Source organism: Salmo trutta, chromosome 38 (genome assembly GCF_901001165.1).
Source record: "Salmo trutta chromosome 38, fSalTru1.1, whole genome shotgun sequence".
Lineage (NCBI taxonomy): Eukaryota > Metazoa > Chordata > Actinopteri > Salmoniformes > Salmonidae > Salmo > Salmo trutta.
In genome coordinates, this window is record NC_042994.1 from 23,898,343 (window position 1) to 23,912,805 (window position 14,463).

At 46.3% G+C, this 14,463-nt stretch overlaps 1 protein-coding gene across 5 annotated transcripts in view; it reads right to left on the reverse strand.

The window, feature by feature from the left end:
- LOC115178309 (calmodulin-regulated spectrin-associated protein 3) overlaps positions 1-14,463 on the reverse strand; it is a 41,496-nt gene that overhangs the window by 8,068 nt on the left and 18,965 nt on the right. For 2 of the 5 annotated variants that reach the window (XM_029739430.1, XM_029739432.1), the window contains exons 4-13: positions 9,861-9,938; positions 9,310-9,342; positions 7,913-7,963; positions 6,175-6,313; positions 5,421-5,560; positions 2,358-2,451; positions 2,073-2,124; positions 1,681-1,742; positions 1,392-1,422; positions 1-399 (exon numbers count right to left, since the gene is read on the reverse strand). The exon at positions 1-399 is cut by the window's left edge and continues 1,978 nt beyond it. In XM_029739430.1, the coding sequence (XP_029595290.1) occupies positions 1-399; positions 1,392-1,422; positions 1,681-1,742; positions 2,073-2,124; positions 2,358-2,451; positions 5,421-5,560; positions 6,175-6,313; positions 7,913-7,963; positions 9,310-9,342; positions 9,861-9,938 (1,079 nt within the window). Of the gene's footprint in view, positions 400-1,391; positions 1,423-1,680; positions 1,743-2,072; positions 2,125-2,357; positions 2,452-5,420; positions 5,561-6,174; positions 6,314-7,912; positions 8,022-9,309; positions 9,343-9,860; positions 9,939-14,463 lie in introns of all 5 variants that reach the window. The other 3 variants (XM_029739434.1, XM_029739431.1, XM_029739433.1) reach the window with 3 other exon arrangements.

Here is a 14,463-nt window from a genome sequence, read left to right on the forward strand (position 1 = left end):
AAGCGTGGCTCTGGCCTTCCTCTTCCTCCTCCTCTCTCTCCTCCTTTATCTTCTTTCTCTCCTCCTTTCCCTCCTCCACCTCTTTCTCCTCCTCCTCCAGCAGTGTGGATGATCATGACGGTCGGCAGCTCCCCTAGGGCCGGTGTGTGTGAGTGTGTGTGCGGGCCCCAGGAGGAGCGTTGAGGGACAGAGGCGCTGACCAGGTGACTGAGGTCCTCGGGGGGGCTGTAGGGGACCCGTGTCATCCCCGATGACATCATGCTCGATGAAGTCATCATGGCGGGCACGCCGGCGGTCAGGCTGTTGGTGCTGGCAGAATGCACGGGGTTGCCCATGACAACGTCCACGTCACTGTCTAGACCGAATGGAATACTGAAGGTCACAGCCGAGAGAGGACGACTGGAGAGAGATGGAGAGAGAGAGAGAGAGAGAGAGATGGAGAGGAGAGAGAGATGGAGAGAGAGAGAGAGAGAGAGAGAGATGGAGGGAGAGGGAGAGAGATGGAGAGGGAGAGAGAGAGAGAGAGAGATGGAGAGGGAGAGAGGGAGGAAGAGAGAGAGATGGAGAGAGAGAGAGGGAGGAAGAGAGAGAGATGGAGAGAGAGAGATGGAGAGGGGAGAGAGGGAGGAAGAGAGAGAGAGGGAGAAGAGAGAGAGATGGAGAGAGAGAGAGAGATGGAGAGAGAGAGATGGAGAGGGAGAGAGAGAGAGAGAGGGGGAGAGAGAGAGAGATGGAGAGGGAGAGAGGGAGGAAGAGAGAGAGGGAGAGAGAGAGAGGGAGGAAGAGAGAGAGATGGGAGAGAGAGAGAGATGGAGAGGGAGAGAGGGAGGAAGAGAGAGAGATGGAGAGAGAGAGAGAGAGAGATGGAGAGAGAGAGATGGAGAGGGAGAGAGAGAGAGAGAGAGAGATGGAGAGGGAGGGAGAGAGAGAGGGAGAGGGAGAGAGATGGAGAGAGAGGGGGAGAGAGAGAGAGATGGAGAGGGAGAGAGGGAGGAAGAGAGAGAGATGGGAGAGAGAGAGAGAGATGGAGAGAGAGAGATGGAGAGGTAGAGAGAGAGAGAGAAGAGAGAGAGAGAGAGGAGAGGGAGGGAGAGAGAGAGAGAGATGGAGAGGGAGAGAGAGAGAGAGAGATGGAGAGGGAGGAGGAAGGAGAGAGATGGAGAGGGAGAGAGAGAGATGGAGAGAGAGATAGGGAGGAAGAGAGAGAGAGAGAGATGGAGAGAGAGAGGGAGGAAGAGAGAGAGATGGAGAGAGGGGGAGAGAGTGAGAGAGAGAGAGAGACAGAGAGTGAGAGAAAGAGGGAGGAAGAGAGAGAGAGAGGTTCAATCAACTGGGAGGATGGTCCTAAATATATATTTCCACAGGCTGAAACAGTCAGCCACCCTACTCACCGGATCTGTTTCTTGGTCCACATGTTCCCTTCTAAATGTGACAGAAAGGGAGATGTAGTCAGGAAGACATCTCCAACACTTAGACTTCTCTCAATTGCATATTCCTCGTCTTCTCAAAACCCATTGGATGAGAAAGCCAGGGGTCCCTCCCCTCTGACCTTTACCATCCAATGGGTTTTGAGAAGTAGACGAGGAGAGAGGACAACGAGGAGTATGCAATTGAGGAAAAGCCCACAGACGCAGAAAGGCAGCTTTAAACAACATTACCCAGAATCCTCATCTCTCTTACCAGGTGACGCAGGAGAGGATATGGGGACAAAGGGCTGTTTGAAGATATAGGAGGGAGAGCCACTGGAACAGAAAACACATTATTATTCATCTGTAATATACGCCACGTCTTATTCTGCCATAGATACAATAAACAGGCCATGTGGATGTGTTTCTGTTTGGTTTCTCACTGCTCTTTGGGGTCTAGACCCATAACATATCATGACAAAGACTCCTGAAAACTTCCCATTTTAGAGACGCCAATGAGATTCAGTATATAACACAGACTCATAGTAATGGATGTGAAAGAACATGGAAATGCATTGCACTTGATCGATTGCTGTAGTTTCCCGGTTGCTTTGCACTGTCAAACAATAACTATATGTAGAATGAATATGTGTGTCCTGATTTTACCTGTTGCTGTTCCCACTGACAGGACTGGTGCAGTCCAACAACCCCGAGGCATCTGGCACACAGAGAAACCTATTCATGTTATCAACCATAACGCCAAATAAACAGGTTATACAGCAGTCTAATCTCTCTCTCTCTCTCTCTCCATCCACTCTCTTTCTCACTCTATCCACTCTCTTTCTCTCTCTCTCTCTCTCACACACACACACACACACACACACACACACACACACACACACACACACACACACACACACACACACACACACACACACAGACCTCCCCTACCTGTCAGGTCTAGAGGTAGTAATGGCTTGACAAAGTCAGGTTTATGCACCTCGAACCATCCTAGCAGCTCTGCTATGAAACTCATGATATTCACCTGAAGGAGAACAGGGGAATGAACAACGTTAATTTTTTATAAAAAATGTATACGTTTTTAATTGAACCCTTTTTTACAGTAATAATCCAGTAACAACATTCTAGCTGACCAGCTGTCGTTTACAGATGCGGAAGTGGTAGGTTAAAGGAGAGTTACAGATGTAGGATCTTCATTTGATCACTCTTTTTGTTTTTGTTTTTATTTCACCTTAATTTAACCAGGTAGGCCAGTTCTCATTTACAACTGCGACCTGGCCAAGATAAAGCAAAGCAGTGCGACACAAACAACAACACAGAGTTACACATGGAATAAACAAACGTACAGTCAATAACACAATAGAAAAAAAAGTCTATATACAGTGTATGCAAATAGCGTGAGGAGGTATGGCAATAAATAGGCCATAGTAGCGAAGTAATTATAATTTAGCAAATTAACACTGGAGTGATAGATGAGCAGATGATGATGTGGAAGTAGAAATACTGGTGTGCAAAAGAGCAAAAGAGTCAATAAAAACAACATGGGGATGAGGTAGGTAGATTGGATGGGATATTTACAGTTTGGCGGTGTGAGTGAAGGAGGCTTTGTTGCGAAACAGGAAGCCAATTCTAGATTTAATTTTGGATTGGAGATGTTTAATACGAGTCTGGAAGGAGAGTTTACAGTCTAGCCAGACACCTAGGTGTTTGTAGTTGTCCACATATTCTAAGTCAGAACCGTATAGAGTAGTGATGCTAGTCGGACGGGCGGGTGCGGGCAGCGATCGGTTGAAAAGCATTCATTTAGTTTTACTAGCGTTTAAGAACAGCTGGAGGCCACGGAAGGAGAGTTGTATAGCATTGAAACTCGTTTGGAGGTTTGTTAACACAGTGTCCAAAGAAGGGCCAGATGTATACAGAATGGTGTCATCCACGTAGAGGTGGATCAGGGAATCACCCGCAGCAAGAGCGATATCGTTGATATATACAGAGAAAAGAGTCGGCCCGAGAATTGATCCTTGTGGTACCCCCATAGAGACTGCCAGAGGTCCGGACAACAGGCCCTCTGATTTGACACACTGAACTCTATCTGAGAAGTAGTTGGTGAACCAGGCGAGGCAGTCATTTGAGAAACCAAGGCTGTTGAGTCTGCCGATAAGAATACAGTGATTGACAGAGTCGAAAGCCTTGGCCAGGTCGATGAAGACGGCTGCTAGTACTGTCTTTTATCAATGGCGGTTATGATATCGTTTAGTACCTTTAGCGTGGCAGAGATGCACCCGTGACCAGCTCGGAAACCGGATTGTACAGCGGAGAAGGTACGTTGGGATTCGAAATGGTCAGTGATCTGTTTGTTAACTTGGCTTTCGAAGACTTTAGAAAGGCAGGGCAGGATGGATATAGGTCAATAACAGTTTCGGTCTAGAGTGTCACCCCCTTTGAAGAAGGGGATGACCGCTGAAGCTTTCCAATCTTTAGGGATCTTGGACGATACGAAAGAGAGGTTGAACAGACTGGTAATAGGGGTTGCAACAATGGCGGTGGATAATTTTAGAAAGAGAGGGTCCAGATTGTCTAGCCCAGCTGATTTGTATGGGTTCAGGTTTTGCAGCTCTTTCAGAACATCTGCTATCTGGATTTGGGTGAAGGAGAAGCTGGAGAGACTTGGGCAAGTAGCTGCGGGGGGTGCGGAGCTGTTGGCCGGGGTTGGGGTAGCCAGGTGAAAAGCATGGCCAGCCGTAGAGAAATGCTTATTGAAATTCTCGATTATCGTGGATTTATCGGTGGTGACAGTGTTCCTAGCCTCAGTGCAGTGGGCAGCTGGGAGGAGGTGCTCTTATTCTCCTTGGACTTTACAGTATCCCAAAACTTTTTGGAGTTAGAGCTACAGGGTGCAAATTTCTGTTTGAAAAAGCTAGCCTTTGCTTTCCTAACTGACTGCGTGTATTGGTTCCTGACTTCCCTGAAAGTTGCATATCGCGGGGACTATTCGATGCTAGTGCAGTCCGCCACAGGATGTTTTTGTGCTGGTCGAGGGCAGTCAGGTCTGGAGTGAACCAAGGGCTATATCTGTTCTTAGTTCTACATTTTTTGAAAGGGGCATGCTTATTTAAGATGGTGAGGAAATTACTTTTAAAGAATGACCAGGCATCCTCGACTGACGGGATGATGTCAAAATCCTTCCAGGATACCCGGGCCAGGTCGATTAGAAAGGCTTGCTGGCAGAAGTGTTTTAGGGAGAATTTGACAGTGATGAGGGGTAGTCGTTTGACCACGGACCCATAGTGGATGCAGGCAATGAGGCAGTGATCTCTGAGATCCTGATTGAAAACAGCAGAGGTGTATTTGGAGGGCAAGTTGGTCAGGATAATATCTATGAGGTTGCCCATGTTTACGGATTTAGGGTTGTACCTGGTGGGTTCCTTGATAATTTGTGTGAGATTGAGGGCATCTAGCTTAGATTGTAGGACTGCCGGGGTGTTAAGCATATCCCAGTTTAGGTCACCTAACAGAACAAACTCTGAAGATAGATGGGGGGCAATCAATTCACATATGGTGTCCAGGGCACAGCTGGGAGCTGAGGGGGGTCTATAACAGGCGGCAACAGTGAAATACTTTTTCTGGAGAGATTAATTTTTTTAATTAGAACCTCGAACTGTTGATGAGAATTTGTAGGGTATTCAAGGTTTAAAAAGGCTTCTAAAGTTTGTAATGTCCGCTTAAAAATGTCAGACTTGATTTTCCCTAATGAAAAATGTATCAACCCCTACAAAAAATGTCCATTATATTATAATCCACATAATAATCCACATTCTCCTATTGCTGCAGGATTATTTTCCTGCTGTAGCAAAGTGGCTCAAATTAAGATCCTACATCTGTATGTTCCTACATCTGTAAGTCTATGTTCTGGACAGAGACAGCTCTATAGAGTTGTACGTACGTGTAGTGTTGTGGAGAGATCTTATACATTGACATTGACAGAGTTGTACGTACGTGTAGTGTGGGCGGGGCATAGAGCAGGTCCTCCAGCTCCAGGTGACAGCACCTCTGTAGACTGGTCTCACTGATCTCTCTGATCAGCTGCAGGTTATACAGACTGTCTGCTACAGACATGGTGTCCTTCAGACATACATCTAGAGGAGAGGGGGGGAGGAGGAGGAGGAGGAAGAGGGGGAGGGGAAGGAAGAGAGGGGGAAGGAGAGGAAGGAGGAGGGGGAGGAAGGGGGAGGGGGAGGAAGAAAGGGGGAGGGGGAGGAAGGAGGAGGGGGGAGGAGGACGAGAGAGGGAGGGAGGGAGGGAGGAGGAGGGAAGAGGAGAGGGGGAGGAAGAGTGGGGGAGGGAGAGGAGGAGGGTGAAAGGGGAGGAGGGGGTGAAGGGGGAGGAGAGAGGAGAGGAGGGAGGAGGGAGGAAGGGAGAGGGGTGAAGGGGGAGGAAGAGAGGGGAGGGAGAGGAAGGAGGAGGGTGAAGGGGTAGGAGGAGGGAGAAGGAGAGGGAGAGGAGGAGGGAGGAGGAGAAGGAGAGGGAGAGGAGGAGGGAGGAGGAGAGGGAGAGGAGAGGAGGGAGGAAGGGAGAGGGGTAGATATCAGAGATGTGTGTGTGTGAGTGAGTGAGTGAGTGAGTGAGTGTGAGAGAGAGAGAGAGAGAGAGTGAGTGTGAGTGTGAGTGTGTGTGTGTGTGTGTGTGTGTGTGTGTGTGTGTGGTGTGTGTGTGTGTGTGTGTGTGTGTGTGTGTGTGTGAGTGAGTGTACCCTCCAGTGGCAGCAGGTCAGGACAGTAGTAGTGCAGAACAGCAGCTATAGCACAGCCATTAGACAGATCCCTCACACCAGACACCAGAGGAAAAGTAGGAGTCTGCTTTGACAGAACCTTATCCTTCCTATAACGGATCTGACAGAGAGGGAGGGAGGGAGGGAGGCAGGGAGGGAGGGACAGAGAGACAGAGACATGAGAGAGAGAAGGAGAGAGAGACAAAAACAACAGTTAACCTATTGTTGAATTAGTTATTGAGACCAAAAGGCCCAGAATTACCCCACAATACAGATGACTTTGCCACGACGTTTAGAGAAATGATCAAGACATGTCATAACCTCCACAGCCAGCCAATAATCCACCAACACAGCAGAGAAAAGAAATCTGACAAACCAAGCACAAGACTTACCGCAGCACAGTACTTTGCTGAGCACACACACACACAAGCGCACACGCTGAGCAGAGTTATGGCTCACATGTCAAACGAGACATTGCAGTGAAAAGAGGGATGGGAGACAGAAAGGAAGTGCAGAAAAGAGTTGTGATGAAGCAGTGTGAGCTGAGACTATAGCGCTCTCTGGTGGACATGCAGTGGAACAACAGGCAGTACAACCACAAGGCACTTGAGTGACTGAACCACTAAGGAGAAAGAAGAAATCAAGTGAGACCAGAAAAAGACAAGCTCCTTCCCCTAGAGAACTGTGTTAGCAGACTGAAAAACGACAAGCTCCTTCCTCTAGAGAACTGTGTTAGCAGACTGAAAAACGACAAGCTCCTTCCTCTAGAGAACTGTGTTAGCAGACTGAAAAACAACAAGCTCCTTCCTCTAGAGAACTGTGTTAGCAGACTGAAAAACGACAAGCTCCTTCCTCTAGAGAACTGTGTTAGCAGACTGAAAAACGACAAGCTCCTTCCTCTAGAGAACTGTGTTAGCAGACTGAAAAACGACAAGCTCCTTTCCTCTAGAGAACTGTGTTAGCAGACTGAAAAACGACAAGCTCCTTCCTCTAGAGAACTGTGTTAGCAGACTGAAAAACGACAAGCTCCTTCCTCTAGAGAACTGTGTTAGCAGACTGAAAAACGACAAGCTCCTTCCTCTAGAGAACTGTGTTAGCAGACTGAAAAGAACTGGATAGTTGAGACACAGCAATATGGTGGAGCCACAAGTGTACAAGTGTGGAAGTGTACATGAAGACCAGATAGAGGGTAACCGATCAAATCAGCCCCAATGTGTCATTCCGACCAGAATGTGAATCAACAAGAAATATTGATAAAACATACATGTATAAAATAAAATCATAAATAACAGTGAATAAATAATATATAGTGTTTCCATCCCCAGACAGCAGGGTTGGAATGTCTGTCTGTCTGTCTGTCTGTCTGTCTGTCTGTCTGTCTGTCTGTCTGTCTGTCTGTCTGTCTGGCTGGCTGGCTGGCTGGCTGGCTGGCTGGCTGTTAATTAGCTGAGAGAGAGAGCAGCCACAAGGTTGGTCTGTCTGTCTGTCTGTCTGTCTGTCTGTCTGTCTGTCTGTCTGTCTGTCTGTCTGTCTGTCTGTCTGTCTGTCTGTCTGGCTGGCTGGCTGGCTGGCTGTCTGTTAGTTAGCTGAGAGAGAGAGAGCAGCCGCAGGGTTGGAGTGTCTTTCTGTCTGTATGGCTGCCTGTCTGTTAGCTGAGAGAGAGAGAGACGAGGAAGAGGAGGAGGAGGAGGAGGAGAGGAAAGAGTGGCGTATACATTACCACTGGAGGTTTATTCCCAGACTCCTCCTTCAAACAAAAAGCGATGGCATGCTGGATGAGGATGGCAGAGAGAAGGACAAGCGTAAACACCCACAGGTCGCCATGGGAACTGCCATACACAGTCACGTGACGAGGGGGAGGCGGGGGACAGGGGGGTTGAGGAGGGGGAGGGGGGGGCAGAGATACATTAAGGTAAGAACCCCCTTCTCATCTCCCCACGATGCACAGGAAAGAAGTTTCCCCTCCCCCAATCCTTAATCATTAGTGGGGAAAATGCACAAACTGACCAAAGATCAGGCCAGAACTTCCCCCTACTCTAGCCCCATCACCCCCTCTACCATCTAAACTGAGTGTAAAAAACATTAAGAACACCTTCCTACATTACATTTGTTGCACCCCATTTTGTCTCAATTCGTCAGGGAATGGACTCTGCAAGGTGTAGAAAGTGTTCCACAGGGATTCTGGCCCATGTTGGCTCTAATGCTTCCCACAGTTGTGTCAAGTTGGCTGGATGTCCTTTGGGTGGTGGACCATTCTTGATACACAGGGGAAACTGTTAAGTGTGAAAAACCCAGCAGTGTTGCAGTTCTTGACACAAACCCTGTGACCCTGGAACCTACTACCATACCCTGTTCAAAGGCACTTAAATATTTTGTCTTGTCCATTCACCCTCTGAATGGCACACATGCACAATCCATGTCTCAATTGCCTCAAGGCTTAAAAATCCTTCTTCAACCCGTCTCCTCCCCTTCATCTACACTGATTGAAGTGGAATTAACAGGTGACATCAATAAGGGATCATAGCTTTCACCTGGATTCACCAGGTCAGTCTATGTCATTGAAAGAGCAGATGTTCCTAATGTTTTGTCCACTCAGTGTAGAGGTAGATGATGAGAGGTGAGTTGTCCTTAACCACAGGATCAGGGGCTGTAGTCATAAAGCCTCTCAGAGTGCTGATCTAGGATCAGTCCCCTCCCTCCTTTTATTCCTTAATATTTAAGAGGCCAAACTGATCCTAGATCAGCACTCCTACTCTGAGACGCTTCATGAATACGGACCCTCTGTCAGTGACTATAACCTCAGAGGTTCAAAGTTCATAAGGTCAGGGTCATGTATATAGTGTCACATTAGCAGGGAGAGAGAAAGAGGGAAAGAGAGAGAGAAAAGAGGAGAGAGAGAAAAGAGGGGGTGGATTGATATAAAGTATCTAGCATTTCGAAAGAGAAACATTATTTACAATGAGGCAGACATGTCGTGAGAGCGAGACAGAAGGGGAGAGAGAGAGAGAGAGAGAGAGAGAGAGCGAGAGAGAGAGAGAGAGAGAGAGCGAGGAGGAGAGAGAGAGAGAGAGAGAGAGAGAGAGAGAGAGAGAGAGAGATAAAAAGGAGAACACTTACTGGGACCAGTTTCCAGTACCAGCGGGTGGGACACTGCCATACAGAAGCGAGGGATGTGAGAGAGGAGGAGAGAGAGAGAAGAGACAGAGATAAAAGAGAAAGCAGTAGAAGTGATAGAAACTTTAGGGACACAGCAGTTTAGTCTTTAGTAGCAGTCTTATTTTGATGTTTAGAAATGCTTGCATGTGTGTGTGTGTGTGTGTGTTTATGTGTGTGTGTGTGTTTATGTATGTGTGTATGTGTGTGTGTTTATGTATGTGTGTATGCGTGTGTGTGTTTATGTATGTGTGCATGTGTGTGTGTGTTTATGCGTGTGTGTGTGTTTATGTATGTGTGTATGTGTGTGTTGATATATGTGTGTGTGTTTGTGTGTGTGTGTATGTGTGTGCTTATGTGTGTGTGCTTGTGTGTGTGTGTGTGTGTGTGTGTGTGTGTGTGTGTGTGTGTGTGTGTGTGTGTGTGTGTTTATGTATGTGTGTATGCGTGTCTGTGTTTATGTATGTGTGTATGTGTGTGTGTTTATGTATGTGTGTATGTGTGTGTGTACTAACTGTTGGTTGAACAGGCTGTGGGTCTGTGCAGGATGGGACCTCCTCATCCTCAGTGCTCTCTCTCAACTTCTGATTCAACTGCAGAGAGAGACAGACAGTTAGAGACAATCACATGTCAACAGTACCATGGCCCTAATCTAGAATGACCAGGTCGTGTTCTAGAATGACTTGGACATACGTGTTCTAGAATGACCTGGTTGTGATCTAGAACATTCTGGTTGTGTTCTGGTCGTGTTCGAGAATGACCTGGTCGTGTTCTAGGGTTCTATAAAGACCTATTGATGTTCTAAAAGGACCTGTTTCTGATCTAGAATGTTCTGGTTGTTCTTCCGGTCATGTTCTAGAATGAGCTGTAGGGCTGGGCGATAAATCAATATCAATAAATATCGAGGTGGGGCCTCCTGGGTGGCACAGTGGTCTAAGGCACTGCATCGCAGTGCTAGCTGTGCTACCAGAGATTCTGGGTTCGAGCCCAGGCTCTGTCGCAGCCGGCCGCGACCGGGAGGCCCATGGGGCGACGCACAATTGGCCCAGCATCGTCCGGGTTAGGGAGGGTTTGGCCGGCAGGGATATCCTTGTCTCATCGCGCACTAGCGACTCCTGTGGCGGGCCGGGTGCAGTGCACGCTGACACGGTCGCAAGGTGTACGGTGTTTCCTCCGACACATTGGTGTGGCTGGCTTCCAGGTTGGATGTGCATTGTGTCAAGAAGCAGTGCGGTTGGGTTGTGTTTTGGAGGACGCATGGCTCTCGACCTTCGCCTCTCCCGAGTCCGTATGGGAGTTGCAGTGATGAGACAAGACTGTAACTACTACCAATTGGATACCACGAAATAGGGGTAAATAAATATATATATATATATATCGAAGTAATTACTTCCCTCAATAACAATACAAAAACGTTTAGATTAATTTTTGATAACGATATAGAATATATAGAATAATTAGATACAGCAGTCCATTTCACCTCTGTGACGCAGCAGGAACCTGCGGAGAAGTGACAATAAACACGTGGAGAGGTATACGCCCACTAAAAACCACTTTGCACCTCGAGTGATGGAGTAACCACTATTAACCACGAACAATGAGTGATGTAGGCAAAAACAGTGGCAGTAATAGCCATGGAGAAGGAGCAAGAGCAGATTCAGCTGCTTCAGTAATTTGGAAGTGGTTATCTTTTTGAGGTCCGACAAAGAGCAGAGCAATGTTCGGTGCAAATTGTGCCGTAGACAGATGGCTACCAAGTCTGGTAATATGACAAACCTTTTTCCCCATCTGAAGCAAAATCACTCTTAGGAACATGCAGAAAGTTTGAGTTTGCGCCACGGTATTGATAAACGCCCTTCAAGCACCAGCCAATCTAGGGATGTTCACCCGAAGAAGTCAACACTGATAGCGTTTATGCCCTATGAGCAAACATCGAAAAGACACAAAGACATCACAAATGCTATTATGCATTGCATTGCTAAGGACATGCTACCAATTAGCACAGTCGAATAGGAAGGTTTCAATAGGCTTTTCAATTTAATTGACCTCAGGTACGTGCTCCCTGGCCGCAAACATTTCTCTCACACTGTCACGTCCTGACCAATATAAGTTGTTATTTTCTATGGTAGAGTGGTCAGGGTGTGACAGGGGGTGTTTTTGTGTTTGTTCTATGTTCTCTATTTCTATGTTTGAGTTTCTAGTTGATCTATTTCTATGTTGAGGTTTATTGGGTTGACCTTCAATTGGAGGCAGCTGTTCCTCGTTGCCTCTAATTGAAGGTCATATTTAGTAGGGGTGTTTTTTCCCCCCTGTTTGTGGGTAGTTGTTTTCTGTTTTGTTCCTTGTACCTGACAGAACTGTTGACGGTCGCTTTTTTGTGTTGTTTTTGTATTTAGTGTTTCATTAAAGTAAAATATGAGCACTTCACATGCCGCGCCTTGGTCCCCTTTGTACGACCCGCGTTACACACACCGCACTGCCTAAACACTACGCCGAGTGTAGGGAAAAAGTTGAAGAACAGTTCAAGACAGATTTGACGTATTTTGCTACTAATACCGATCTGTGGTCTAGTCACACGTCAGAGCCTTACATTAGCCTCACCATCCACTATATTGACAAAGAGTGGAATCTTCAAAATAAATGCCTCAAACATCATACTTTCCCGACGACCACACGGGTGAAGCTATAGCAGAGGGGCTCATTGACGCTCTCGCCTCCTGGGGACTCAGTCAAGACAGACAGGTCTGCATTACAACGGATTGTGGTGTGAACGTGGTGAAGGCCGCTCAAATCAACAAACGGACCCGACTGCAATGTTTTGGACATCGTCTGCACTTAGCCGTTGGTAAGTAACCTTGTCAATTGTGTATATGGAAGTGATTGGTTAGATGAAACTAAATGTGCATTTTTTTCATCAACTGATTAAGTTAAATATTACATTTGTACATAACTAAAGGGATTATTGTGATTTTAACATTTGATTCAAATCTCTTGATTTCTCTTAGAGAGAGTGGGTAGAGACAAACGGGTGGATCAAGCAATTGGACTGTGTAAGAAAGTGGTGGGTGCCTTTTCCTATTGGTGGAAAAAGAAGAGAGACCTGACAGTTGCTCTAAAAGAACACAACCTACCCCAGCACAGCTACCAGCTGGGGATCACGTCAAAAGATGGTGCAAAGAGTACTGGAGCAGGAGAAAAACATTTCACAAGTCTTGTCCAGAGACAAGAAGACCTGGCACTTAGCTCCCACCTGTACAGATATAGATGTTCTTGAGTCCATCAACCAGGCATTGACCCCACTCCTAGTATTCACAGATGCTCTGTCTGGTGAGTCTTATGTCAGTGTGTCTTACCTGAAGCCTGTACTACACCTGTTCAATACAGAGGTCATGAAACCTGATGGTGAAACAGAGCTCAACCAAACCATCAAAACGGTAGTCATGGACTATCTGAATGAGAAATATGATGACCTAGCCACAGATGACCTCCTAGCCTCGTTGGTCGACCCTCGGTTTAAAACGCATTACATCAAAGAGGAGAAGGTGGGCCACGTAAAAGCAAGAGCTGTCTCAGAGATGGTGAATGAGGGAGATGAAAACCCAGGCCCAGCACAGGGAGACGTTGCTGCTGCTTCACCACAACTGACAGCTAAAAAGAGAAAGTCACTGGGCCGTTTTTTCAAGAAGCTCCACCACAGGTCTTACTGAAATCCAGCTGGTAGACAAGGAACTCAGCTGCTACCTTCAGTCTCCTGATGCCGACAGTGAAACCAAATCCAGTGGACTGGTGGAAGATCCACCCCCCAAAACACTTTCCCAAAGTCAGCTATCTGGCAAAGCACTACCTGTGCATTCCTGCGACCAGCTCCCCCTCAGAGCGTGTTATTAGCACAGGTTGCAGCGTAGTGACCTGCCATAGGGCAGCTTTAAAGCCAGAGACCGTAGACAGACTTGGATTTCTTGCTTGTAACTTGTAAGACAACTATCCCAACTTCAACTGTGATGAACCATTAGACTAACAGTTATAAACAACTCTCCCAGCTTCAACTGTGATGTACCATTAGGCTAACAGTTATAAACAACTATCCCAACTTCAACTGTGACGTACCATTAGGCTAACAGTTATAAACAACTATCCCAGCTTCAACTGTGATGTACCATTAGGCTAACAGTTATAAACAACTATCCCAACTTCAACTGTGATGTACCATTAGGCTAACAGTTATAAACAACTATCCCAACTTCAACTGTGATGTACCATTAGACTAACAGTTATAAACAACTAACCCAGCTTCAACTGTGATGTACCATTAGGCTAACAGTTATAAACAACTACCCCAACTTCAACTGTGATGTACCATTAGGCTAACAGTTATAAACAACTATCCCAGCTTCAACTGTGATGTACCATTAGGCTAACAGTTATAAACAACTATCCCAACTTCAACTGTGATGTACCATTAGGCTAACAGTTATAAACAACTAACCCAGCTTCAACTGTGATGTACCATTAGGCTAACAGTTATAAACAACTATCCCAGCTTCAACTGTGATGTACCATTAGGCTAACAGTTATAAACAACTATCCCATCTTCAACTGTGATGTACCATTAGGCTAACAGTTATAAACAACTATCCCAGCTTCAACTGTGATGTACCATTAGGCTAACAGTTATAAACAACTATCCCAGCTTCAACTGTGATGTACCATTAGGCTAACAGTTATAAACAACTATCCCAGCTTCAACTGTGATGAACCATTAGGCTAACAGTTATAAACAACTCTCCCAGCTTCAACTGTGATGTGCCATTAGGCTAACAGTTATAAACAACTACCCCAGCTTCAACTGTGACGTGCCATTAGGCTAACAGTTATAAACAACTATCCCAGCTTCAACTGTGACGTGCCATTAGGCTAACAGTTATAATGCATATCGACTTGCACTGCTTGTTTATTTATTTTTGTATTTCTTGCTCATGACATGTAAGGGTTTACAGCTTTAAAAAAAAGTGGAGTTAAAATGTTATTTGTGAGTTCTACTTCTGACAATAAATAAGACACATTAAAATCTGTGGTTTGTTCAGGCAGGCTTGAGTCTGAAGCAGATATGCACCTTGT